Raw genomic sequence first — 25,809 nt, forward strand, 5'->3', positions numbered from 1 at the left:
CGGAAACACATCTGTATTCAGTGTGTACAGAAATGTGTAAAAGAAATGTAACACTGGGTAAATTTGCTGTCTGTACATGTGTGTCCACAGATTTATGTGGATTCCACTCGCAGTTCTAAATCTGGAGCGTTGTCAGTCAGTGCTGTGTAGGTGTGATAGTTTGCAATTTATAAAAGTATTTGTTCATACGGTTTTAAGAATTACGCTTGTAACAGCAGCAATAAGGAGATGGAACATATGTCAGTCGGTCTGGATGAATGTTTTTTTTGTGCCTGTATTTGTCAGAGCTCATCTGATAAATCCAGAGAGGATATTGTCCTGAAGTGATTAATGGTCCCATAGGTTTTTCTGTCCATGGCATGCCAGTGAGTTGACATATCAGAGCCTGCAGACAGATTAGGCCACTGTCTGCAGTTCTTTGGAGGAATGCATCGACGTGAGAGTCCTGCTTAAATCCCATAGATGGATGTTCTTCTTTTGTCCAGAATGCAGAAACATCCATGCCAGATGTTTTACACGCAAGATGCAGATGTTCCTGTGCTCTCTCCGTGGGAGTAGCTTGTGTTTCGGGAAATACTAGCAGTGAAAGCTGTAAACAGAGGAAGTGTGAGAACAGCTGGGTTATGGGGCATTTAGCTATTTGCTCATGCATCCCTCTGTGTACTTTTTGTGCTAAATTCAATGATGTAATCAAAACGTATGTGCAATTGTAATGTGTCAATGGAAAATAAATGGAAAAATCTTTTAAAAAGATAGCGCAGAAATGTACACTTGTGTACATGTTGGATTGTAATTCATATGTAATTCATATTCAAAAAAAATAAAATAAATAAATATATATATATATATATATATATATATATATATATATAGTAGTTTATTATAAATACAAACTCTTAGGATATATTTATCCTAAATTATTAATTCATAAATATAATTATGTTTTTGGGGAGTTGGACTATGCATGAGATGATATCTGATATTTTAAGAGGCTTATTAACTATAACACAAGAAAAAAACAACTTACCCAAAGGACCCTGAAAGACAAACTGTGTGTGTGTGTGTGTGTGTGTGTGTGTTTAAAGTTTGATGATCAGATTCACACTGCATAGCAAAAGATGCATCATCAATGTATAACAGCTTTTAAGGACTGTTAATGTGCATATTACCATATATTTCAAGCTATATTTGGAAATCTGTCATCTGCACAGAGGATTCTTTAAAACCTACCTCCTTTAGATTGCCAGCAACACCCTTAATGAGCAGCATCACTAATAAAAAAAACAAACAAAAAAAAACACCTTGAAACATTTGCAACCCGTTTCTCTTGTGTCATGTTTTCTAAGTTGAAATTGCATATTCAATAAAATATAAATATATATATATATTTGATTCTGAAAGATGGACTTTCCATACCAGAAAGGACATTTGTGCATTTGCTCAAATTATGTCAAAACATCTATTTGGTTATTGTTAAGCATTATCTAATAGTACACACAAGTTGATGTCAGCGGTAAAGGAAAGTTGTTTTAGAGGGAAAGAAAGTTGTTACTGTACAATTCGATAAAAGATTATAAAAAGAAACTTCACAAAGGTCATAATAGGAACCTGCATTATGAAAGCAAATATGGTCGGTTTTAGCTTCATTGTGTTTTAGGCCTTTTATCTTTTTTGAGCATCATTCATCTGGAGACATTTTAACATGTCAAATCCACATAGTGAGAATCTGATCACACAGAATATCAGCCGCTGAAGGAACTTTGGCAAATATTTAACATATGGTACAACCACAGAGTAAGTCTAAAATTGGTAGACCATAGGCCTCTGGGTTCTGTGATGTTACACAGTCGCTTTTTGCCGTTAGATTTGTTTTGGTGAACCTTATTTAGCTGAAAGCACCCTGCAGGCCGAGGGCATGACTACGCAAAGAGACCCTAGATAGTGAGGCTTTCATGTGGCCGATCAGAGTTTAACCTGACATAGTGCTTGATCTCTCACATCCTCATGCTCCCTCTTTCCCTCCACACTCTACTTTTATCTTCCAAAGCAAAGTGTGTTTGGAGTTTGAGGTATATTTTTAGAAACCAGCCTCTTTGCTGGGCCAAAGGTTTGACGTTTTATAATGTATTTTGAGGTTGGTTTTTGAAGTTTGTTCTGAGATTTCCATATAATCTTTCCCAGAGAACCAGTAAATTGTAGAAATTAAATGAAATTAAATTAAAAAAGTCATTAGTTGTAAAAAAAAATAAAATAAAGATTATAAATAAATAACTGATAAATACCTGCAGGCAATCAAGTGTGCAGTTTAGCACTAGAGTAAAACTAATAATCTGACCCCTTTTTTGTTTGTTATCTACAGAAAATTTCTAAATGTGATTTCCTGTTCTGTTCCTAAATATTAGGAACAAAATGGGGCGGGGCGGGGTATTACTTTCCCCTTTTAGATAATAGATAGGAATGCGGAAAACACTTTACAGTCTGCAAGATTCATGAAAGATTGTCTTGATGTTGACTGTGTTTTTTTGGAATAGCACAGAGAAAAGTCCACGAAAGACTCCACCAACGTCTGCTCAGTTTTTAGAAGTAAGCAGTAAATTTGAGCCTGGTTATCCCTCCAGAGGGAAAGGGGTTTGGCCGGCCTCCAGCAGCACAGACGGAGGAACGCTGCTCAAAATGAGAGAGGCTCATGGCTCAGATTTGTGGTGGCGCAGTGGATAAGACACATGGCTTTGGTGTGAGAGACCTGGGTTCAAGTCCACTGTGAGACACCAATGTGTCCCTGAGCAAGACTCTTAACTCCTAGTTGCTCCAGGGGCATGCAACCTCTGACATATATAGCAATTGTAAGTCGCTTTGGATAAAAAACGTCAGATAAATGTCAACTGCATGATGTCAAGCCATGTTGTTGCACCAACTGCATTTTTTTTATTCAAATGTTACATTGATTAACATTGATTCAGTCCTTTGATAAAAACTAAATGAGATGTACAATGAAGATGAATTTTTAAGTTTCTTAAAAATTCTCTTTAATGTGGACACTCTTTTTGTCTTTGACCCCACGACATCTGATCTCATAACCGATTTATACTACAGTATGTACTGATTTACCCTTCTGTCTGATTTAAGTAGCTGTATCAGTTCTTAGATTTCATCGTCCGCTCATGTGAATGGATTTACTGTATGTGAGAGCTCAGGTGTGTTTTTTATGCTGTAAATCAGTGGTCTGAATAACCAGGTGTGCACTTCATGACCCAATGGGTTACCTGAGCTCCCCAGACGACTGTCAAATAAGAACCCACATGAGCCCCAGGTGTGCACTGACACAATGGGACATACTGTGTGGAGAAATGGGGAAACGAGGTATGAGGTTTTATGTTACTGAAAGACAGTATGCCATGACTTTCTAAAGGTTGTTAAAACGTACAGCCAGGCAATAACTTCAGGTGCTCCCTGTGATGTTAATTACAAGTTGAATAGACTGATTAGTGGTTAGTCTAATGCTCAGTAAATTCACTTTAATGGAGTGTACGATCATTAAAGAGAACTCTGGAATCCAATGACTTTGGAATTCAGAGATGCCTTTGGGAAATGTCTTAAAATTGCTACATTGTTATTACATGCTGCAAGAAGTTAATGTAACTTTAAAACTGTACATAGACCAGGTCATGAGCTCTAAGTCCTTTGGAAAGACCCTGGACCATTCTCATATTCATACAGTATATCTTTATGACAGTATGTGTGTGTTTTCACCTGTTCTCCAGATGCAGAAGACCACACATGCTATTTAACTGTAATTTTTTCCCCTTTCTTCAGTATAACTCAGCAGTCTAGATTAATATAGGGATATAAACTCTTGCCATGTCGAGCTCATGCCACTTTCCACTAACAGAGTAAAGTTTGAGCTTCCATTACATTTTGAAGGCATTAGAGGCGCATATTCAAGGATTATTATTGTGATAACTACTAGAAACACTGCATCAGTTAAAAGTTTGGGGTTGGTAAGATTTGAAAGTTTTAATGCGTTTCTTTGTTCAAAAAGTACAAACAGTAATACTGTGAAATGTTATTACAATTTAAAATAACTGTTTTCTGTTTAATATACTCTCAAATGTAATTCATTCCTGTGATGGCAAAACAGCCATTACTTCAGTCTTCAGTGTCACATGATTCATCAAAAATCATTTTATATGCTTATTCGTGTTCTGCTTAATATTTCTGTGGAAAAAATGATACTTTTTTTACCCCATGATTCTTTGAAGAATAGAAAGTAAAAAAAAAAAAAAAAAAAAAAACGGCATTTCTTTTAAATCTTTTGTAGAATCATAAATGTCTTTACTGTCTCTTTTGATCAATTTTAATCAAATACATCTTTGCTGAATAAAATATTACGTTCTTAAAACAAAACGCTGACCACATAACCTATAAACAATAGTGTTTGTTAGATAAACTATTATCTAATGTAAAATTAAACAATAGCAATTCCTAAAAAAAAATGTCCAAGTGATTTTGGTCTGTCCCAAGCCAGAGGTCTTTACTGTCTTAGCTTAACCAACAGTCATGCAATGACATAATCTATTAAACTGACATTGAAAACAAAACTATGGAGCCCCACAAATGGCATGCAAAAAAAAAAAAGTATTAATTGTTCCCTTGATTTCCTAAATCGTTCACACGATTTATAAATCGAGGGAACTAATTAGTAAATTGTTTGTAGAATTTACTTGCATGTGCTGGGCTCCATACAAAACAACACAAAAAAATTAATTCATCAATCTCCCACATTTTGCATGCGACCTTGTTTTTGTGTAAATTTTCCACGAACATTTTCTACATGTGTTGTATTGTTGATTTCATCCATCAACCATTCAACCCTGTTAATCAAGTTTAATTATAAGCCAAAAAATAAGTGTAATCTAACTATCCATTCAGTCAGTCATTCCCTGACCATTTTTAAAATACAAAAAAAGACCTTATTTTAAAATTTTCCATCCTTTTTTGTGTACCCTCTATTTTTCCTTCTTTCTCCTACAGACCTTCTCTCCATCCCTTCATTTTTCCCGTTCTGTTTGCTTCACTCCTTTACCCCATCCACTCCCGACAGCACCTGTATTTGTGAAGGCATTTTAGGAATACCAGACATGCCTGCGGTCTGAATGGACGGTATTCATCCTGGTTCCCACTTTCCATCCAGCTTATTCTGGACAGCTATGGCAACCTGGTGAATGTTATTGTGTACGTGCGGTGAAGTGTGAGTGTTGTTAGTCTGTAAGTTTAAATCTCTGCAGCTGGCCAGGCGTTATATCATTTGTGCGTTGAAAGCTCAGCCGGTTGGGGTTAATGTCACGGCCACAGCTGTGTTCTCACACTGTCCAGTAGACCTGATCATTACCGGAGCTCTGGATGCCTGACACATGCACACGGGCCACAAATCACCAGTCAGTCTTCAGACGTGACAGCTACAGTAGTGTGAACAACAAGGTTTTAGTCCATGAAACACAGTAGCTATGTGTGGCTTATTTAAAAAAGAACTTTAGACCACATGTCATACATGCAAACAGCAAAAAAAAAGTTTACATTATGGCATGATGTGCAGTGTGAAAAATTTGTGTGCTAAATTTAATAAAGGGGCCACTTTAAGAATACTTTTGAAAAGTGCACTTTGTAATAATGTCAAATTTTACTTTAAAGTACTTTTGTTTAATAGGTCATCCGCTGGAACTCCACTGTCTAAAGTTTTAAATATGGAAATTTTTCTAAGAAAAGGCCTTTATTAACCCCCTGGAGCCATGTGGGACTCTTTTTATGATGGATGGTTCCGCATTATTGGACTTCCTTTGGACAATAAAAAAAAAAAAAAAAAACACCCATTCTTTGCCATTATAAATCTCGGAAGAGCAAGGGAATTTTTAATGTAACTCCGATTGGAGTCGACTGAAAAAAGAAAGTTATATACATCTAGGATGGCTTGAGGGTGAGTAAATCATGGGGTAATTTCCATTTTTGGGTGAACTATCCCTTTAAGTATATTCTCTTAAAGTATATTATTTTTATAATGAGGATTCATTTTTAAAAGTAATGTTGAAGTGCACTTCTTTTCACAAGGTGTACTTTTTTTGTAACTTGTTTGCCTTTGTTCATTTTGTAAATTTGAATATAATAAGGTCTAAATGTAATAACAGGACTGTTCTTTGTCTTTTTACTGTTCATTAGCTTTTCAGCCAGTTATCATTTATTCGCCGCAGAGAAACATTAAAACTGTTTTTTTTTTTCCCTTTCCATTTCAAGGTTTTTTTTCTCCTTTAATTTGGTGTCTTTTATATGCATGTTGTTAAAGTTTTTTTTTTTTTTTTGTCTATGCACACATGAGCAGACAGAAAAACATCTGTAGCTTTCAGCACATTCAGCTCATTAGCCAATAGACATTACACAGTGTCTTACTGTTTGCTCTTGATTTTTCTTCTTCTCTTCTTCATGTGTTTCTTCTTATGTAAAATTGATTCATATTCATTTCGAAACTTAATACAAAAGTGAATGCCTCAGATGTTTCTATTGAATGTCTTGTCCTTTAGTATCATCTTGCAGTTTGAATGTGACATTTAATGAAGAAATGGCTTGAAAAATGGAATACGCTGAAAGAGAAATCTGGCAGTTAGATGAATAACATTACCACCACTTTTAAGCATGTAAAAAGCATGTATACATCTTCTAATACTTTAACTAAAGACTTTTCTAACCAGCATTAGCATTATTTGCATATGAGGTCAATATCTGGAACTAACTGCTTGTCCATCTGTGGAAATTCCTATTTATAATTTGAGTTTGCCTTGATTGTTTCTCCCAGATGCTAAAACAAAAAAAATCAGTCTGAGGGAACTAAGAATTGTTTAGTTTATAATCGGTTTTCTTGCATAACTAGATTTTAACTGTGTTGAAAACTGACACAGTATACCGCAAACTGTATAAAGAACTTGCTTCTTGGTGTCACCTGTGTCAGTGTCCCTTATAACAAGGGACACTGACACAGGTGACACCAAGAAGCAAGTATGACATATAAGATATATGAACACATTGACATGACCTTTCTCAAATCGAGCTGATCTTAAGAAAGTGCTACAAAATTGCTTGCTCTGAAAAGAGCAACTTGTGTAAAATGGGCATCCAATGACCCCTTTAAGATTTTCGGTGGGTTTTTTCCCCCTTCTGTTTTTTGAATATCAAATTTTCAGATGTACAAGTCAAGTCATGTCACTTTTATCACAGCACTTTATACAATACAGATTTTGTCAAAGCTTCACAGAGATAAACAGGAAAATATAAGACTAATATTTGGAAACTCAACAATGGAGACAGTTCAGATTCTTAATCTGTAAAGCATCCATAAAAGACAATAGTGTAATAATTTAACTCTAGTCAGTTCAGTGTGGGTTCTGTCCAGATAGGGCTGCACAATTAATTGTATTTTAATCATGATTATGATTTCTGCATCTCTTGATCATTCACAATTTATGACCACTGGTTTTTTATCAAGAATTTAATTTGTCATTTTTGTTATCTTGCATTGTAACACACTGCATTATTCTATATGGTGATGTAATTTAGACTGAAACGTGAAGACAGGGCAGGAATTATCGAACACCCCCATCCCCTTTTTTAAAATGGCCAATAGCGTTTTGTTTATATTTGCACGGGTCAGAGCTGTTCAGCTCGGTAAGCCGCATTTGACAGCCACAGTCTAATAGATTAAAATAAAATGACAATAATCGTTATTAATAATTGTAATTATATGTATTTTTTTTATAAAAAAATTGTGATTAATCATTTGAACATTATCATGCATACCTAAGTAACAGTGTGAATTTAGTGTTCTGCTTACACATACACTACATGTAGATTGATTATTGCTTACTGCTTACTTACTGCTGTCTAAAGCAATCAGACTGACATGAAGAACAACCAAACACAGTTTGTTTTGTTTGCACAGTATGAGGCATTTAGGGGCATGTTTGTTTGAAATATCAGAAAACCCAGAAAAACTCTGCAAAAATGCACATGCATAAAACCTCACAAATGCTCACTGAGATTATACAGAAGGAACAGACACAGTAAGTTTTAATAAAATTCTTCTGGCAGGATAATTTTAATTTATTTATTAAAAGTGTAAAAAGTAACACATCTTTAGCAACAATGTGAAAGTGAATAGCACAACACCAGTATAGTGTAGACAAAACTCTTATTTCAGGTATTTAACAAAAAACCCATTCATTAAACCCACGACGATGGAACTCCAGGACGATGGAACTAAAAGTGCAATAATTCAAACGTATTTCCAGTTTTTAAGGCTTAAAGGCTTATCAAGGCTTCATTAACTAGAGCAAAAACCAGTGCTAAGCCCCATTCAGTTTTAAAAGTGTGAAACGTTGCTTAACCCAATGTTAAAAGTGGCCTGGGGGTAAAAAACAGTCTTAACCCAGGGTTAATTACAGTGGGTAAAACCTTTAAAGAGGACATCGGATGGCCACTTTCCACTTGTTGGTATGATTCATATTTTGTTTAAAATTCCTCTGTGGTCATGTAAAACAACACCCTTTTTACCTTGTCAAAAACACCTCTGATCACAGCGAACCGTTTCGGTGCATGTCTCTTTAAATGCTAATGAGCTCTGCTCTCCCCAAGACTGATTTCTTCTTGAGGTGCAGCTGGATCATGAACATCCTTGATTTTAAACTTCTTAGTTGGTGGTCATGGGCAGGGATTGTGCAATATGATGTCATATTACTCAGAAAATCAAAACGGTTTGATAATTGAGATTAAAGAGAAAGCAGTGAATGGATTTTTATCATTGTAGTGTGGTTGTGTTCACACACTGCTAATGCAAAGTGAATTTCGCATCCGATGTCCCCTTTAAGTATATTTTCAGCTAAGTAGCTATTACAGACTGCAATATGCAACATACAGGTTAAATGCAACCTCATGGGTCAGTCTCAAGTATTATACTATATGTCAGTTCAAAGTGAAGCAGACTGAGGTCAAACTGGATTTAGCTTTGTGTCCACAGGTAATCCACTCTGTACCTCTGATCAGAGAGAACCAGAGCAGATGAAGGCTCTGTCTGTGTTTTCCACCAGGAAAGCATCATTGTGCAATAGGTGTCAGTCTGAAAAAGGAAAGCACACCACATTTTCCTGCAGCTGGAGCGGAGCAGCAGACTATGTGAAATTACACAGCCAGACCTCAGGGGCATGGAGAGGAATTTCAAAGGAAACACAGCAGTATGCTTCATATTGAGATTACATTAAGGGAACCGAATGCAGTCGGGAATGTGTAAAGGGGCCGTTCAGAGTGTAATAATCATATTAGACTGGCAGTGTGAGCTTCAGCTTTACAAGCAGTTAAAAAAAAATCCTGCTTTGTCTTGTGTATTCAGTGTCTTCGATTCAGTCTCTGAACTGTTTTTTTTTTTTTTTTTGCTGTATCTTCTTTGCTTATAAGCCTATTAGACCCTATAGCCAGTGCTCTTTTATGTTAGACAGTGTATGTGCATTCCCGACTCACTGATTTCATTTATTTTTATGATAAATAAGACCACCATAATGTACACAATATACCCTGCTTTAAGCAAACACACTTAACCCCTCGAAAATGTTAGTTCAGGCAGGGTTGCCAACTCTCACGCATCTGCCGTGACACTCACACTTTCAGCATCAATCTCACACTGAAGTCCAAGCGTGAGTGTCAAGCCAGATGCGAGAGTTGGCAACCCTGCCTGAACTAACATTTTTAGGTTGTAAAATTTCATGTAGTGTGACTACAAATTGAATCCATTTATAAATAATAAAACTATTTTTAATATAAAAAATATACACACACAGACACATGCTCAAACAGAAAGACAAACAGAAAGAGCTGCTTTTCAGTCCAGACTGAGTCTGTCTATGGATATACCACACATTTTACAAGAGGTTGTTGACTTGAGAGAAAATAGCTGCATTTACAATCACTAGCTCAATTTCCCATATTTGTGTATTTTGCCCTGTGTCTCTTGTGGTAAGAGTGTGAGGGAAGCCTGACTAGACTTAATTAATCCGGTTTTTCACAGGGTGTGGAAACAGACAGAGCCATCTGGAGGACTGCCACTAGCATTTAGCTTCAATCACTGTCATTCTCCATGTGAAGGGCAAATGAAATCATATTAAAATCATATTAAATTACAATATAGATTTAGACCTTTTAATGCTGGCACGGACAGCATTCTAATTTCTTGGCCTCTATGCTTCCTGTCTTTGAATCATTCACCTCAATTTCAGTCAGCAGTAAATGTTTTCCTTTTACGTACTTTAGACCTCTGCTTGCCAAATCCAGCATATGTGTCAGTACTTTCTCTCTGCTTTCAACTCTGTGACTTGGCAGCTGCGTACAGCTGGCAGTACACTGTGTGTAACATACGAGTTGGTGACGGTGTGCTGAGAGAGAGAGACACAGTGTGCTTGGCTGCTTGGCAAGCCTGTTTGAGTGAGAAGAGTGAGTTGGTTGCGGGTTTCAGAGTTTCCTGTCCAGCTGTATCATTGGCACGGGCTGAAAGAGAGGGACTCAGAACCTTCGCACAATACAGCACTTGTGTAGCAGTCCGGGAACTCAGGAATGCGGCTCTCGCCTTCATATGGCTTACAGGAGTTTGTTTTGGAATGAGAGATATTATCCAACACACTCTTAACCTCACTCGCTCACTCCTTCTCTTTTCCTCACTTATGTCTCTCTCACTCTTTCATGGCTGTCTTCAAAGTAAAGAAAATACAGTGACTTCAGCCTGGAATCTGAGATCTGACTGCTCCACCTGCAGTAGTGTCTTTCAGTTCGTGACTTTTTAGTCCCTTCATCCCTTGAGCAATTTTGACTGAAGCTGTTCCGAGCATTCCCATGCTATTAAATGCCAGGAATTTCTAGAGACCTTCCTAAATCACGTTACCCATTCATTAAACCAGTTTTTGTTAAACTCAGGGGTGTGAATATCGCAGGGATCAAAATAGTTCTCGCTGGAAGATGGATTAGGCAACAGAGACCCTTACTTGATATGATAGAAAAATGAGAAAAAAAATTATGCTGGAACTATTTTAGGATTTGATATGGTGGTTGAGTTTGACCTTTAAAGAATATAAATATGCTATCATTATGAATCAAATTTTGCTCTGGCAATTACTTTCGTACCATCTATACAGTTATTGTATTGTTAACACTTAAGTATAGGGACCAATTCTCACTATTTACTAGTTATGCCTATTATTAATATATTGGCTGTTTATTAGCACTTACAATATAAAGCACATATTCTGCATGACCATATTCTACATCCCTAATCCTATCCAAGACCTAAATTAAAAACAATCTAAACTACAACTATTCATAAGCAGCAAATTAGGAGTTTATCCAAGGCAAAAGTCATAGTTAATGGTTTGTTAATAGCAAGAACTGGACCTTAAAATAAAGTGTGACCTTTGTATTTAGATATTTGTGTTTGATAAAATAGGCAGTAGTCATAATATGATGGAAGTAATAATGTTCCATATTGTTGTGTATATTCAGCTGAAAAATATTTTTTTAAATAAAGGCTCCAAAAGTAATTCTAAAGTTTTTCACATAGATGATTTTTTTTATTGGTTTGAAGAACATTTTAATAATCTAAAGAACCTTTTCCACTATGAAGAACTTGCAATGGAAAGGTTTCCTAGATATTATATTTTCTTCATGGAACAATAGATGCCATTAAAGAGTGAGGGACTCGGTTCTATGAACAAATAGGTCAACCAATAATAAACGTCTCTAGGTTACGTATGTAACCCTAGTTCCTCGAGGGAACGAGATGCTGCGTCAAAGCACTACGGGGAACGCGTTAAGCGAGAGTGACTCTAAATATCATATCTAATCTGTTTTATAGAAGAGCGTGACATCACGGACGGGGTGACGTAAGCGACCAGGAAGCTATAAAGGCACGAGCCACGCAGCTAGCGTCAGCTTTGAGAACCAGCAAGCGCTGGCAGGGGTGCCGGGGGTATGGCCTTGAGACGCAGCGTCTCGTTCCCTTGAGGAACTAGGGTTACATACGTAACCTAGAGACGTTCCTCCTCAGGAACTCGAGCTGCGTCGAAGCGCTATGGGGAACGATGTACGCACGCTGCCAGACTACCAAATCCCTGCCTAGTGTGTATCCGAGGAGCACAGCTTAGGACGAGAGAACCGAAGCGCCTGGAGTGACTGGCATATCTAGGCCATAGAATTTTGCATATGTGGAGGGCGTGGACCACCCCGAAGCGTTGCAGATGTCCAGCATGGACACACCTGCTAGGAAGTCTACAGGTTGTGGTGTGAGGGAACCTTAGGAACATATCACTCTCGAGGGTATATGAACACTTTGGTCATGCCAGGTGCAAAATCAAGATAGGTAGGGGCCACTGAGAGGGCTAAATCTCCTACTCTCCTCAGAGAGGTAATAGCCAATAGAAAGGCGCTTTTAAGGGTCAGATGTCTGTCTGAGATATGTTGAATCGACCATACTCGGCCCAGCCAGAACGGGGCTACTAACAACAGAAGGACCCCATCCCAGCGTACTCTCGCCAGAACTCCCGGGAGCAGAGCAATAGGAGGAAAGGTGTACAGACAAAGCCTCAGCCAGGTCTGTACCACAGCGTCCAGTCCCAGAGGAGCTGGATGAACTAGAGAGAACTAAAGGGGACATCGTGTTGTCTCTTGAGTCACAAAGAGATCTACTTGAGCTCTGCCAAAAATTCTCCATATCTGCTCCACCACCTCGGGGTGGTGGAATATATACTGCTCTTAATGAGAGGAGTTTGCCCTGGGACCACACAAGGATCTGGTGAGCCAGCTTGTAAAAGGGGCGCGAACGCAGACCTCCCTGGTGGTTGATATAAGAGACAACCAATGTGTTGTCGGTGCGCACCAACACATGGTGACCCCTTAGGTCTGTGAGGAAGAGCTTCAGTGCAAGATAAACTGCTAGCATCTCTAGACAATTGATATGCCATGTCAGATGGCAACCACTCCACAGACCACGGGCAGGGTGGCCACTCATGACCGCACCACAACCAGTGAGGGATGCATCCATCGCTAGTATTACATGGTGACAAGGAGCTCCCAGCACCGGGCCCTGATTCAAGAACCAAGGTTTCTTCCACATTTCCAAGGCACGGAGGCAGTGCCGCGTGACTTGATAGTTCAAAGTGGATTGCCCCTCGGGGAAAATCCCTTGGTCTGGAGTCACCACTGTAGGGGTCTCATGTACAGCAGGGCAAGAGGTATCATGTTGGACGCAGCTGCCATCAGACCCAACAATCTCTGAAATTATTTGACAGTGAGTGACTGGCCTTCTTTGACTCTCTTGACTGAGATGAGGATTGACTCGATACTAGGGACAGAGATGCCTGCATCGCAGTTGAATACCATACTACGCCTAAATAGGTGGTTCTCTGAACTGGAGAAAGTACACTCTTCTTGAGCCGCAACCTGCTCTGGCTGAGCTCAAATCAACCAATCGTCGATATAATTGAGAATGCGGATGCCCTGCATGCACAGAGAAACCAAAGCCACATATACGCATTTCGTGAACGTGCGGGGTGAGAGTACAAGGCCGAAGGGAAGTACTCGATATTTGTAAGCTTCGTCCCGATGGCGAACATCAGAAACTTCCTGTGTTGTGGAAGGATGGATATGTGGAAGTATGCATCTTTGTGATCTATTGTAACAAACCAGTCCTCGGATCTGATTTAAGTTACAATATGCATGATCGTGCATTTTGAACTTCAGTTTCATAACTGATCGATTTAGGACCCGCAGATCTATGATCGGATGTAACCCCCCATCCTTCTTTGGAACTATAAAATACCGGCTGTAGAACCCGGACTCCATGTCTTGAGGAGGGACCACCTCAATGGCCTCCTCCCCTAATAGGGTTTTCACTTCTTGTTCCATAACCAGAGCCTGCTTGGGGCCGACTAACGTAACCCCGTTGAATCTCGGCGGTGGAGAGCCGAACTGAATACAGTAGCATTTTTCTACTGTGCGCAGGACTCTTTGAGATACATTTGGCAGTAGTTTCAATGCTGCTAAGTAATCTACTAAGGGAATCAGTCTCTCGAGACTGACCTCTGGTGTAAGAGGCCCCTGATGGGGCCACGAGCATCTCAGCTCTGCTGAGGACATTGCTCGCTGGAGGCCGCTGCGCCCTGGAACTCTGGCAGGGTTGGCAGACTGGCCCCCAGGGTGGGCAATGTTCCGTAGTGCGGTGTATGCTGCTCTACCCCAGTAGGGGCCACCCTCTGCAGTCGTGACCGAAATTCGAAATTCCACCCTCTGCAGTCGTGACCGGAATGCAAAATTCCTCAGAATTAATGCAGTTAACCAATCGGACTAGTAAAGACGGTCTGGTTCTGGTAAGATTCACATCAAATTAAATTAAAATGATGTAATACACACGTTGCCTCGGCAGCACGCGAGCTGCTTAGTCACACAAACAGTATTAATCTCCTCTGAGATAAGTAGCTGCAGCTGCTAGTTCACAGAGGGGGAAGGAACCGCTGCGCGTGCTTCCGAACCTCGAGAACCAACTCTAGATCTAGGGAACACGGGTGGAGATAGGCAGAGCCATCTTCAACCCGTCCCCAGATATGCGAGAAGCACAGTCAGCCCCCTTATTTTTCCCGAGAGCTGACTGCGTGAGCTGCACTCCTCATTAATGCTGCTTGTTATAAAGTTAGGCATAATATGCTTGTGAAACTGATGCTTGTGCAACTGTTGTCTGTGCAACTGATGTTTATGCAGCTTATGTTTGTGCAACTGCGAGCTCATCGATGCCCTCCATTTCAATCTCCTCGGAGAAAGAAAGGCGGTGCGTCACGGCCGTCACTCAGGGGGAAGGACCGCAACACTCGGGCTTCCGAACTTGGAGATCGGGCTGATCTGGCGGGTGAGGTATGAGATAGGGACGCGCCCGTCTCCATACCCTCCAGAAGATCCATCTGTGAACCCAGCGAATGCAGGCGCTGCTCTGCCTAGGCGAAAGCGGGGCCGACACCGCGAGGAACGTGGGCGAAGACTCCCTCTCGAAAAGAGTCCTCCGGGATTGAAGCGTCCACAATGGCTTTTTTTAGTGGGGATATAGCGTTTAGCTTCATAAACTGTACTCAAATTCGCGATCGTCTCAGAGTCAGTCTGCAATAATTTTATATAAAAAAGCAGTCAGACTGCTCTCCACTCCGTCTTTCAGCACGCTCTTCAATACACATACCGCATCGTAGCAGTGCGAGCAGACTCAAACAGAAACGGAGGACACAAGGTGTGCGTTTATCTATTTATTGTTAGAATATCTGTATCTGTCCAGTTCTTTGTCATAAATACAGTTTACAAAAGGTCACGTGGGAGCAATCGGTTTCTCATCGCTGTTCACCACTCACATCACACCACAGCTGTTTCCTCTAGCGAAAATCTAGCCTTTAACATAAGAACGAATACTTTAACCACACTTATTTAAATATACTTAATCTAATTATACATACTTTATACATACACTGATGTGCAAAAATCTTAATCTTAGGCAGTCTGTTGTCAGACTGCTTGTGCATTCAACAATCTCACTAGATTATTATTAAAATTAATGGCAAAATAAATACAGAAGAAACATTATGTGTGCTTTTCTATTAAACAATGACCCAGATCATGAAATACATTTATTAGCCTTAGAGTAAGGGAAGCTTGGGAAATGAGAGCATCCAAGGAGTGTGTGAATGCTATGGATTTATTTTAAATATTTTTTATGTTCTTTAATGTTATCCTTTTTAGGCTTTTTTTTATTTATTTATTTTTATAGAAGTATTGATTCAGGCACCGTTTAGGCTCCGGTACCATTTTAAAAGTATTGAAATGGCACCGGTATCATATAAAACCCATATACAACCCAATCGATACCCAACCCTTCCACAGAATATATAAATACAGATAAATAAATTTAAACCACTTAACTTAATGATTGTTATTGGGATGTGAAGAGGTTTTCAAGCAAATTCTGAAGACAATCACCTATTGCACCTTTAAGGTACATCAACAGAAGTAGTTAAGAAGTAGGTAAGATCGGGTAAAAATTGCTCCTAAAGGGATAGTTCACCAAAAAATTTAAATTTGGCCATCTTTTGCTCATCCTCATGTCATATAAAAAGCAGACTTTCTTTATTCTGTGGAATTAAAGGAAAATATTTTGAGAAATGTACGTTTTTCTTGTCCATTCAATCAAAGTCAATGGGGTCCAATGCTGCTTTGTTCTCTGCGTTCTTTTGAGTGAATTAACTGGATCAGGTAGAAATAGCTCCTTATGGACTGTTCGGACTGACATCAAAGCACATTAAAATCCACTGTTAGTGCAACCTGTCTGCAAAAAAAAAAAAAAAAATATATATATATATATATATATATAAACTCTTTCCTGGACAAAAGCATTGTGATCATTATATATTTGCAGATATGTATAAAGCTCACATGAATTTGTTCTAGATCACTGAGATGAAATTATGACATTGCGTTGCTTTTGGAGTCTGTCTGAAACCAATTTGCTTAGAAACCTTCATACAAAAACACGGGTTGTTTAGTCATTGGCTGTCTCAACAGCTGCCTTAGCTTTCACACACAGCCCTTACGTCACTCAAGTTCAGTTATTGTAAGCTGTGGAGGTTAAACAGGGTTTTTGTATCCCGTCTTCCTGTGTGTTCTCTTTCACAGTGAGCGATGATGCCTAATGAAAGCCTATGCTTTGTCAGGAGACTATGAAAAATGTGAAGAGTCAAACAGAGGCTGATGTATGTTTGAGATGTCCTAAACGGTACCCACGGCTGATCACAGGCTCTAGCTCTTCTATGGCTTTATTTAGTCTTCCATTGGCTTTCAAGTCCCGTTTAATCTCCCCCTCAGTGCCTCTGAAAACAACACCCGCTCCAGCCTCCTGTTATTGTACAGGCTTTGAATTCAACCTCTTCGTTCTTTCTGGGTTTTTATCCTGCATGAGTAACCGCTATAAATTTGAATCACCTGAGTGCCATTATTCATCATCCGGGTGAATAAGAGGATTCGGATTACACACAAAAGTGCTTGGAGTATTATCCAATCTCATTGTCGGATCCATTGGCGCTCTTGTCAACTTTAATCAACTACACACACAGACAGACAATATCCGTGCTTCAATTCATTGTTTGCCTTCTACAATATAATAAATACAATCTCACATAGGTGCACAAAGTGTGGCCCATTGTTGGTGGTGGTTTGTGATTTGCTGAAGGTTTAATATGGATGGAAAAGTTCAGAGAAGGCTGAGCTCGAGCGAGTGTGAATGGTGATGTCTGTGGGAGATGACAAGGTCACTGGAGGATGTGATACCAACACGGCGACAAATAAAGGGTCATAGATTTTGGAAATATTCAGTACATTGGCCATCTCTTTTGACAACAGTGATAGCTTCTTGCATTTGTTTGCTAGACCGTGTCTGTCCATTTTGCACCCCCTCAACCTTAAAGTATTACTTCAGAATGATAAACCTTTTGTAACCTCCACAATGTGTAGAGAAATGACAGATGCTGACTTTTAGATTGGTTTTTAGCGCTGTTTTAGTGGGTCAGAGAGCTTCCAGAGAGTTTTCTCCTGAGGAAGAGAATCAAACATTACTTTCCTTTGAGGTTGTTTCCAAGGAAACAGAAGTGGGAGGAACCTTGGGCAGGCGTTTTTGTTGTTTATGTCTTCACCGTAAAGCAAATTCAGACAAGATTTTCTTCTGTGTTGTTTAGAAATGGGAAAAAAGAAGTTTTTATTTGATATGTTAATGGTACTTGAGTGGTGTGCCTCTGGTGTAACTGTGAAGATTTCTTTGAGATCATTTCATATGTATGTGAATGACTGAACATTTTTCTTTCAAGCAAGCTCATTAGATTTTCAGATACTTTTGTGATTACATTGGACGTTTTGGCTCTGAATGTTTTGCTTGTGTTTCCTGTGCAGATACTGGTCTCTGGTCAGTCTCCTGTCCTAAATGATGACATCTATTTGGATGACCAGCAGTCTGGTGACTATCCTTTAGATGATGATGACTTCACTTCTGGTTCAGGATCTGGTAAGGATTGATTGTACTGTATTACTCCCAATGATTCTAAAATAGTCAATTTTATTACTATTTTGAGGCATCTCCTTATCTCAAGAGACTACGATTATGATATTATGATTATTATTTAACAAACCCCTAACATTGGGGTGGAAATGGTCTCTACAAACAACTTAGTCTTAAATTGACTGGCAAAGCAGCCCAGATAATCAGATAAAATGGCCTTGTGTTTCTCCTCAAAATCCACACTTTGAAGACAAAATGGCACTAATGCAGGGTAGTAGTCTGCTTTGGACCCTTCTGAAACCTAAAATGACCAATGCAATATCATTAATAAAAAAAGACTCACTGGACACTAGCATGCAACCGACAACACCTCAATTCCACCAATACACACTAAATGTACCATTTGTAACAGGGCTATCGAAACCCATGGAATGGCTATTTTAACTTGGTCAGGTAAGTAGCCATCTGTAGGCAATCCAATCAAAACCTTAGCAATAATTGCATAGAAATGTCCTGGCAACCACCCAAAACACACTTGCATTGTGCCAGTGAGAAACACTTCATTAAAAAAAAATCAGATTAGATGTAATTAGAGTAGTAATGTTTATTATATCATTATTAAAGACAAATTGCTATTACGATGCTACTAAAGCTGCAATTCGGTACATTTTCTCAGTCATCTTACTAGTGTAGCATTGAGTTATGGACCAGAAGTTATGGACCTCTAGGAGAGCACCTCATCACCTCATTACCTATTAAGTTATGGACTATAAAATCATTAAATAATATTTATAATCAACCCAGAGCCAGTGTTGTTGTGTCTAAAGGTTGCATGATGTCTTGTTGATAGAAGGGCTGCTAGGTGGTTGCTAGACAATGTTGCCCACCCTGTGAGCAGACAGATGTTTCACCTGCAGTCAAACGCGCTCAGCCAAGACCACCATGGTCACTCAGCAGATGTCTGCTCCATACAGAAACTCTGCATTATTAATAAGTCATTTCTCTACCTCTTACTGCTGTACCACAGTGCCTTGTACCTGGCACAATTTCAGTGCAAAATGGAGAGAATGGTTGAAATATTTATAAATGTTATACATTTCATCTGTCTCTCCTGGAAACACTTTAAGCACAATTGTGCTGATCTTGCATTCCCATTCTGCATGGTTAAATTTATGCAGAACTGAAATTCCAAGAAAGAGAGAAGTTTGGAGCATTGAAACTAAGGCTCTGGTTTCAGGTTTACTAGACATGTTGCTAGAGGCCATTCAAACAGAATGCATTTTTGCATTTAAAAAAGAGAGATGCAAGGTGTTGAAATGAAAATAAAGCATTATCTAGAGTTCTTCTTTTTTTATATACCGTTTTTAATGTGATCGCTACAAAATATGCAAAGTGCGACCACAGTGCCCAAACATGTTCATCTGGTGCATGTAAAATCAGACCAGAGGAGCAAGTCTACTTCACATGTACTGTACACTTCAAGGCCACTCAATATACCACAATGCAGTTTGATTGTGGTCGTCACCATATATTGCGTTTTATTTACTCCCGTCGCAAACATCTCATCTCAACTCTGATATATGAATTATTTTTTAAACATTTAAAACAGTCCTAGCATATATGTATACAGAATGCTTCATTAAAAAGATGAAGTGGAATATAGCTGTAGTAAATTAAGTAAAAGATTCCAATAACTCACTCATAAATAGTGCCCCCCCCCCCCCCCTCCCCCCAAAAAAAGTCTGATACTGTAATAAGGAAAACTTTATTTTGTTTAATTCTCATCTCATTTTTTTTTTATTTCGCACGCATCTCTTTAGGTTCTAGTGACACAGATGATGATGAAGACACTTCCACGATAATTGTGCGGTACCCAGAAATCAAAGCAGGGTCCACTCAGGAGCCCATCTACAGCAGCAGCCCCAGCTTGGAGTCCTCCATCAGCATAGACACATTCATTGATTCAGACTTCGGACCAGAGGTGCGATTGCTCGTCCATTTCAGTCATAAAGATTCTGACACTATCAAAGCTTCTGCTGACTTCCACTGCTCCAAAACCTGCACAGCCTGCAATACTGTGACAACTTGTGATAATTTTGAATATTGTCCCTTTTTGACGCTTAAACTGACCTGCTGTCCCTTACAGTTTTACTGAACATCACTGTTATGTTGAATCCTTCAGGCTTGTTATTGAATCTCTTCACTTTTTCCGACACTATCTACAAGCTGAACAGTTTTTTTTAAGTGTCAGCAGTTTGGATGTTGAGCTGTCTTTTTCTCTCTGCCTCTCTCACTGTTTATTAGATCTCTGTCTATCAGACAGAAAAGCCTCAGGTCACTGTTGAAGCCACCAGCTCATCGAGTGCTGTACAAGATGCTGACCCGCTTCATGAGGTTCGCACAGAAAATCTCTTCCAAAGGACGGAAGTGTTGGCAGGTATGTTCGAAATGAACAACATGTAAGAGTGATTCTTCAATTAGGGGAACTTTTTAGTTGCCTATTAAGATAAAAACAAATGCTTTAAAAATGTAATAATAAAAAATTTCAGATTTATTATAGTTTTAATTTATCTCATTTTATGGACTATTTAAAAGTTAATTTGCTATGGGGACTCAGTTTTGGGCTAATCCTGCGTACAAACCTACTAAAATATCTAAAAATCAAGAAAATTCTGACTTGTACATTTGTCTTAGACCTTAAAACAATTAAGTTTTAATATTGAGTATTTTTTATATATATATTTAGTATTTATTTTTAGAATTGTACCATAAAAAGAAATCATGCCATGCATTTTAAATAATAATTCTTATTTTTTTTCCAAAATATGTTTTCTTTTGGTTATGATGGAAATGAGAAGTGATGAGTTCATATTTCTGCAAAAGCAGCAGAGTGCCAGTTTAAAAACTTGAAATAAAATAAACTGAAACATTTCTCAAAATTACCATTTATAAATATTGACCAATTTGGTAAATAGCTAGTTTATTTATTTTTAACGTACCGCTAGTTGTCTTGTTGTGTTAGAATGTTCAAAGCTTATCCATGATTTAGTATTATTGATATTATTAATTGTCATAAAGAATAATAGATTAGAATAGAATAGTATAATATAGATCAAATAGATTTTTCACCTCTGAAGTAATCAAAAGTACCTATGATTGTAGTATCACCCCAAACCATTCAGCCATTTTTAATAACTTATGTAAGCTGACAAACCATTGTTGTCTGTGTGTGTCACATTTCACTGCTATTTTGATTCATTTGATTTGCTTCTGTGAGTTTTTGTTGAAGCATTTGAATATGATGTGTACTTGAATATGACTTTACAATAGACATTTTTTGACATGGTGTCTTTTTTCTTGGTGCAGCTGTTATAGCCGGCGGAGTGATTGGCTTCCTGTTTGCCATCTTCCTCATCCTCCTTCTGGTTTACCGTATGAGAAAGAAGGACGAAGGGAGCTACGACCTTGGAGAGCGCAAGCCTCCTAGCTCTGGCTACCAGAAGGCTCAGAGTAAAGAGTTCTACGCCTGAATGACCAATCATTGCCAACAGTAACATTTTTATGACAACCAACTCCTCTAGAAGAGTTATGGTGGATCTGTAGCACATCAAGGGGGACACATTTTTATGGGGGAACCTTTACTTATTTGAAAATGTAACATAAAGTCATTTTGCTTCAGAACGCCAACCGGGGCTTGTACAGTATTTTCTTTTTTTGGAATCAAAAACATCAAAGATTGTTTCTCTATGGTTTTTGAAAACAGTTGTCAGTGGATGAAGGTAAATCATTGCTCACAGGTTTTAGTCATTGACTAGTTTGTAACAGTAGAGGTACGTTTTATTAAAGAACAAGACAAATCCAAGGTTTAAATCCTGGGTTAAATCTGATACCTTTAATTTCCCACTGATTACATTTCAGTAACTTATCTCAGTGTGGACTTTATCAGTAACTTCATTTTCATCTCATCATTTTTGTAAAGGGTTTTTTTCTCCCTTTGATTGTGCCATTATGTTCTTTAGTCGAAATTAATGTTTGTATTTCCATCTGGCTGATATCAAATCATTTAAAGATCACATTTTTTTAGAATGTTTAAATGTATTTTGTTATATCATGTTTCTAATGTAGTCGGTTCAGTGTTAAGTCCCTGAAAGTTCAAATTCTACTTTGCCTGAAGCCAAGAACACATTGTGCTATACTTGTGCTCGTTTATTTTCTCTCTTTTCAGGTCAAACACTCATGCAGGTTAAAGGCTCTTAGTAAAATCAGTTGTACTTGAATGCACTTGGCTAAAAGTCTGCAGCATCACAATTCATAGAACTGCAGTAATTTACTTAAAATATGAAAGTTACTTAAACCATGATATAAGTTTGTTTTGCACAAAACAGCTGATCAAGGTCAAGAATGTTTTGTTTGTTGAAACTATTCCCATTTACCCAATGCTTGAAAAAAAAAGAAAGAAAGAAATGTCATTAGAATAAGATATGGATTTTCAGTCTTCATTATTAATAATAAGAGTCAAAGAATTAATCTTCTATGACAGGTTAACATCATTTACCCAGTAAAAGTCATCAGTATTACTGATTTTACGCCCACACTGTTCTCAGTCAGCACATTTTCAACGTTCACTGTTGACTGGAACCCTAATGAAGACCATTTTTCTTTATTTCATAATATTATCCCTCATGCGGAAGCAGCTTTTGCAAAGATTTCTCCCATTGTTCTGACTCAAGCATATTCTGCTGCATGTCTCTGACTTTCCAAAGACTCAAACATTGTTGTTAACACAGAAGGTGATTAATAATGTGAATCACATCTGCTCATTTTTACTCTTCTTTTCATTGTGCATTTCCATTGTTTCTTTGAAAGACCTGACCATTTAGAGTCAATGACATCCCTGTATATGTTAAAATACAATAATTTATAGAATATAATTATTTATATACTACATATTATATATAATATGTTTGTTTAAAAAAATAATCTTTGAAAATGTATATTCACAAATGTTTTAGAAACCCTTGAAGTGCCTATACTGTTCTGAAACAGTTCTACAGGGATTTGAGGACATTTGAGCATCGGAATGATGTTAACATTTGGAACTGGAGAAATGTGATGAGTGGTAATGTCACAAACAAACAAACAAACAAACAAACAAAAAAACACTACTGAATAAACATTTTCTCAATGGTATTTTAATTACCTTTCTTGTGCATTGACCTGGATTCAGCCTGTACACTACTCTTTGGAGAAATGCTCAACTGCCGCTGTGTGTGTGTGTGTGTGTGTGGGCATGTTTTTGTGACATATCAGGACACAACTTTGTATAATGACATGGGTATGACACAGGTATTACAAGGAGAGGGTGACTTATGAGGACATAACCCATGTCCCCATTTTTCAAAACGCTTATAAATCATTCAAAATTAGTTTTTTTTTTTGAGAAAGTAAAACTGCACAAAGTTTCCTGTGAGGGTTAGGGGTAGGGTTGGTGAAGGGCCATAGAATATACAGTTTCTACATTATAAAAACCATTACGCCTATGGGATGTCCCCACTTTTCACAAAAACAAACGTGTGTGTGCGTGTGTGTGTGTGTTTATATATATATATATATGCGCATACCAAGTGGCTCTCTTTGGACCATCAAACACACTTTGGGATTTGTCACTAGATGTTAAAGCTCTGACAGGAAAATGTATTAAATGCTCAAGTTGCCACAAAGGATGCTTCCAAAGGAATCTCACACTTCGTAGACACAACACCTGTCCACAGTATAACTGTTCTAGAAAATCTAAGCAGAAACATAGTCACTACCTGTCAAAATTAACATGTTTTTATTCTTAAATTGACTTAAAGACTAATTCGCCATGGGTTTTAAAGTTGTAACATCAAACCAAAATATTGGGAGGAATTTTTTGTAAATCAATATTTATCCATAAATTTATCAATAAATATCTGCAAATAATGTTCATAGCCTACAGTATATGCACACATTCACTCTGAATCCTATGTCTAATCTAAAGGCTTTGTAAAGCCACATCACATTTAATAATAAATTACATGAATTTCTTAAATGATAGCGAAATTTGACTTAAAATGTTGAGTAGTTTATGTAACTGTCATTCTCTTAGGCTATCTCTGTTGTAAAACTGTTGTCAAACAGGCTATAATGCCTACATGTTTAGCAATAGAACAAATAGTTTAATTTGATTGGACATCTCAGTAATTTTGAACGCTGTTACTAGATGCTATATAATAACAATAATAATAATAATAATAATAAAAGTAAATCTAAGGGGAAATTCCTGTGTATTTTTTATGTTTTTAATATGGTTAACAGATTTTTTGATCTATATAAATGACATACAGTAATAAACTGTTTTTAACTGTGTTTTAACATAGATGTAGGTGACTTGATATTGACACTTGATTGTAGATAGAGTGTCAAAAGTAAATTTTAGAGATAGGTGGCAGTAATGCACCTATAAGTCTGCGATCTGCCATAAAGCAAGAAGAAGAAGAAGACACCTCAAGCATGAGTAGCCAGACCTTCAGGCTGAAAGTCTGGAAATCATGGCAGCTTTTATTGGCCAAGGCTTGACCGACATGTCCAACAACCAATCACAGTTCGTTTCGCTCATTGTCACTTTTCGCGGCATGGAAATGTCACCACAATAACAGATCAGTGAGCAAAACTCTCAGACGTTATTTTAAAGATTATATGCCACAAACGTTAAGTATTTCACATACTTTTGAAAATCCAGCATTTAGTTGATCCTGATAAGCGCTGTTCATCACAGTTATAAACATGACGGCTTTCTACTTTCGTGAGGGGGTTTGGTGGTATGATATCTTTGTTTCCAGGCGGAACATTAAAGAATGCGACACACACGTCTCGCGGAAATTCTATAGAATTCAGCCAATCCAATAACGACTTCGAGATTCCTGAAGTGTCCCATATGCATCAGACATTTAGCCAACGGTCTGTGGGCATGGCATCTGAGGCTGAGACTACCACACGCGCCTGCTGCTGAGAACACGTACAACAGGACGTGCTCTGGAGAGTTTTAACAGTTCAGACATCAGAGGTAAAAAAAAACCTGATATAAATACTGTTCAGTTTCTTGCACAGACCAAACGTTTTGTGTCTTTGCACATCAATGTATCATCACAAGCTGCAGGGTTTAATTTGGTTTTGTTTGTGTATGTTATTTGTTTTGTTATATTGTATGTTTTAGCCATGTTTCCCAACCACTTACATTATAAGACTCATAGATTGCAATGGTTTGATCTTAAAATCTTGGTTTGTGTTCAACTGAAAAAGTCAAGTCAAGTCACCTTTATTTATATAGTGCTTTAAACAAAATACATTGCGTCAAAGCAACTGAACAACATTCATTAGGAAAACAGTGTGTCAATAATGCAAAATGACAGTTAAAGGCAGTTCATCATTGAATTCAGTCATGTCATCGCTGTTCAGTTTAAAAAGTGTCAGTGCATTCATTTGCAATCAAGTCAACGATATCGCTGTGGATGAAGTGACCCCAACTAAGCAAGCCAAAAAAAAAAAAAATAACAACAAAAAACAAAGTTACCTACATCTATTATGTCCTGGGGGGTAAGCAAATAAACATTACATTTTTGGGTGAACTATCCCTTAGCGTT

At 38.0% G+C, this 25,809-nt stretch overlaps 2 protein-coding genes across 2 annotated transcripts in view; both read left to right on the forward strand.

The window, feature by feature from the left end:
• LOC128030853 (syndecan-2-B) overlaps positions 1-23,335 on the forward strand; it is a 31,960-nt gene extending 8,625 nt beyond the window's left edge. Inside the window, exons 2-5 of the mRNA XM_052618911.1 lie at positions 18,040-18,151; positions 19,966-20,126; positions 20,450-20,582; positions 21,512-23,335. Of these exons, the coding sequence (XP_052474871.1) occupies positions 18,040-18,151; positions 19,966-20,126; positions 20,450-20,582; positions 21,512-21,675 (570 nt within the window). The 3' untranslated portion in view covers positions 21,676-23,335. The remainder of the gene's footprint in view (positions 1-18,039; positions 18,152-19,965; positions 20,127-20,449; positions 20,583-21,511) is intronic.
• A 1,617-nt stretch (positions 23,336-24,952) lies between these two features.
• The window catches only part of LOC128030224 (carboxypeptidase Q-like), a 41,042-nt gene continuing 40,185 nt past the window's right edge, over positions 24,953-25,809 (forward strand). The window contains 1 exon segment of the mRNA XM_052617693.1: positions 24,953-24,987. Coding sequence (XP_052473653.1) covers positions 24,953-24,987 — 35 coding nt within the window.

The sequence above is a fragment of the Carassius gibelio genome, chromosome A16, assembly GCF_023724105.1.
Source record: "Carassius gibelio isolate Cgi1373 ecotype wild population from Czech Republic chromosome A16, carGib1.2-hapl.c, whole genome shotgun sequence".
Lineage (NCBI taxonomy): Eukaryota > Metazoa > Chordata > Actinopteri > Cypriniformes > Cyprinidae > Carassius > Carassius gibelio.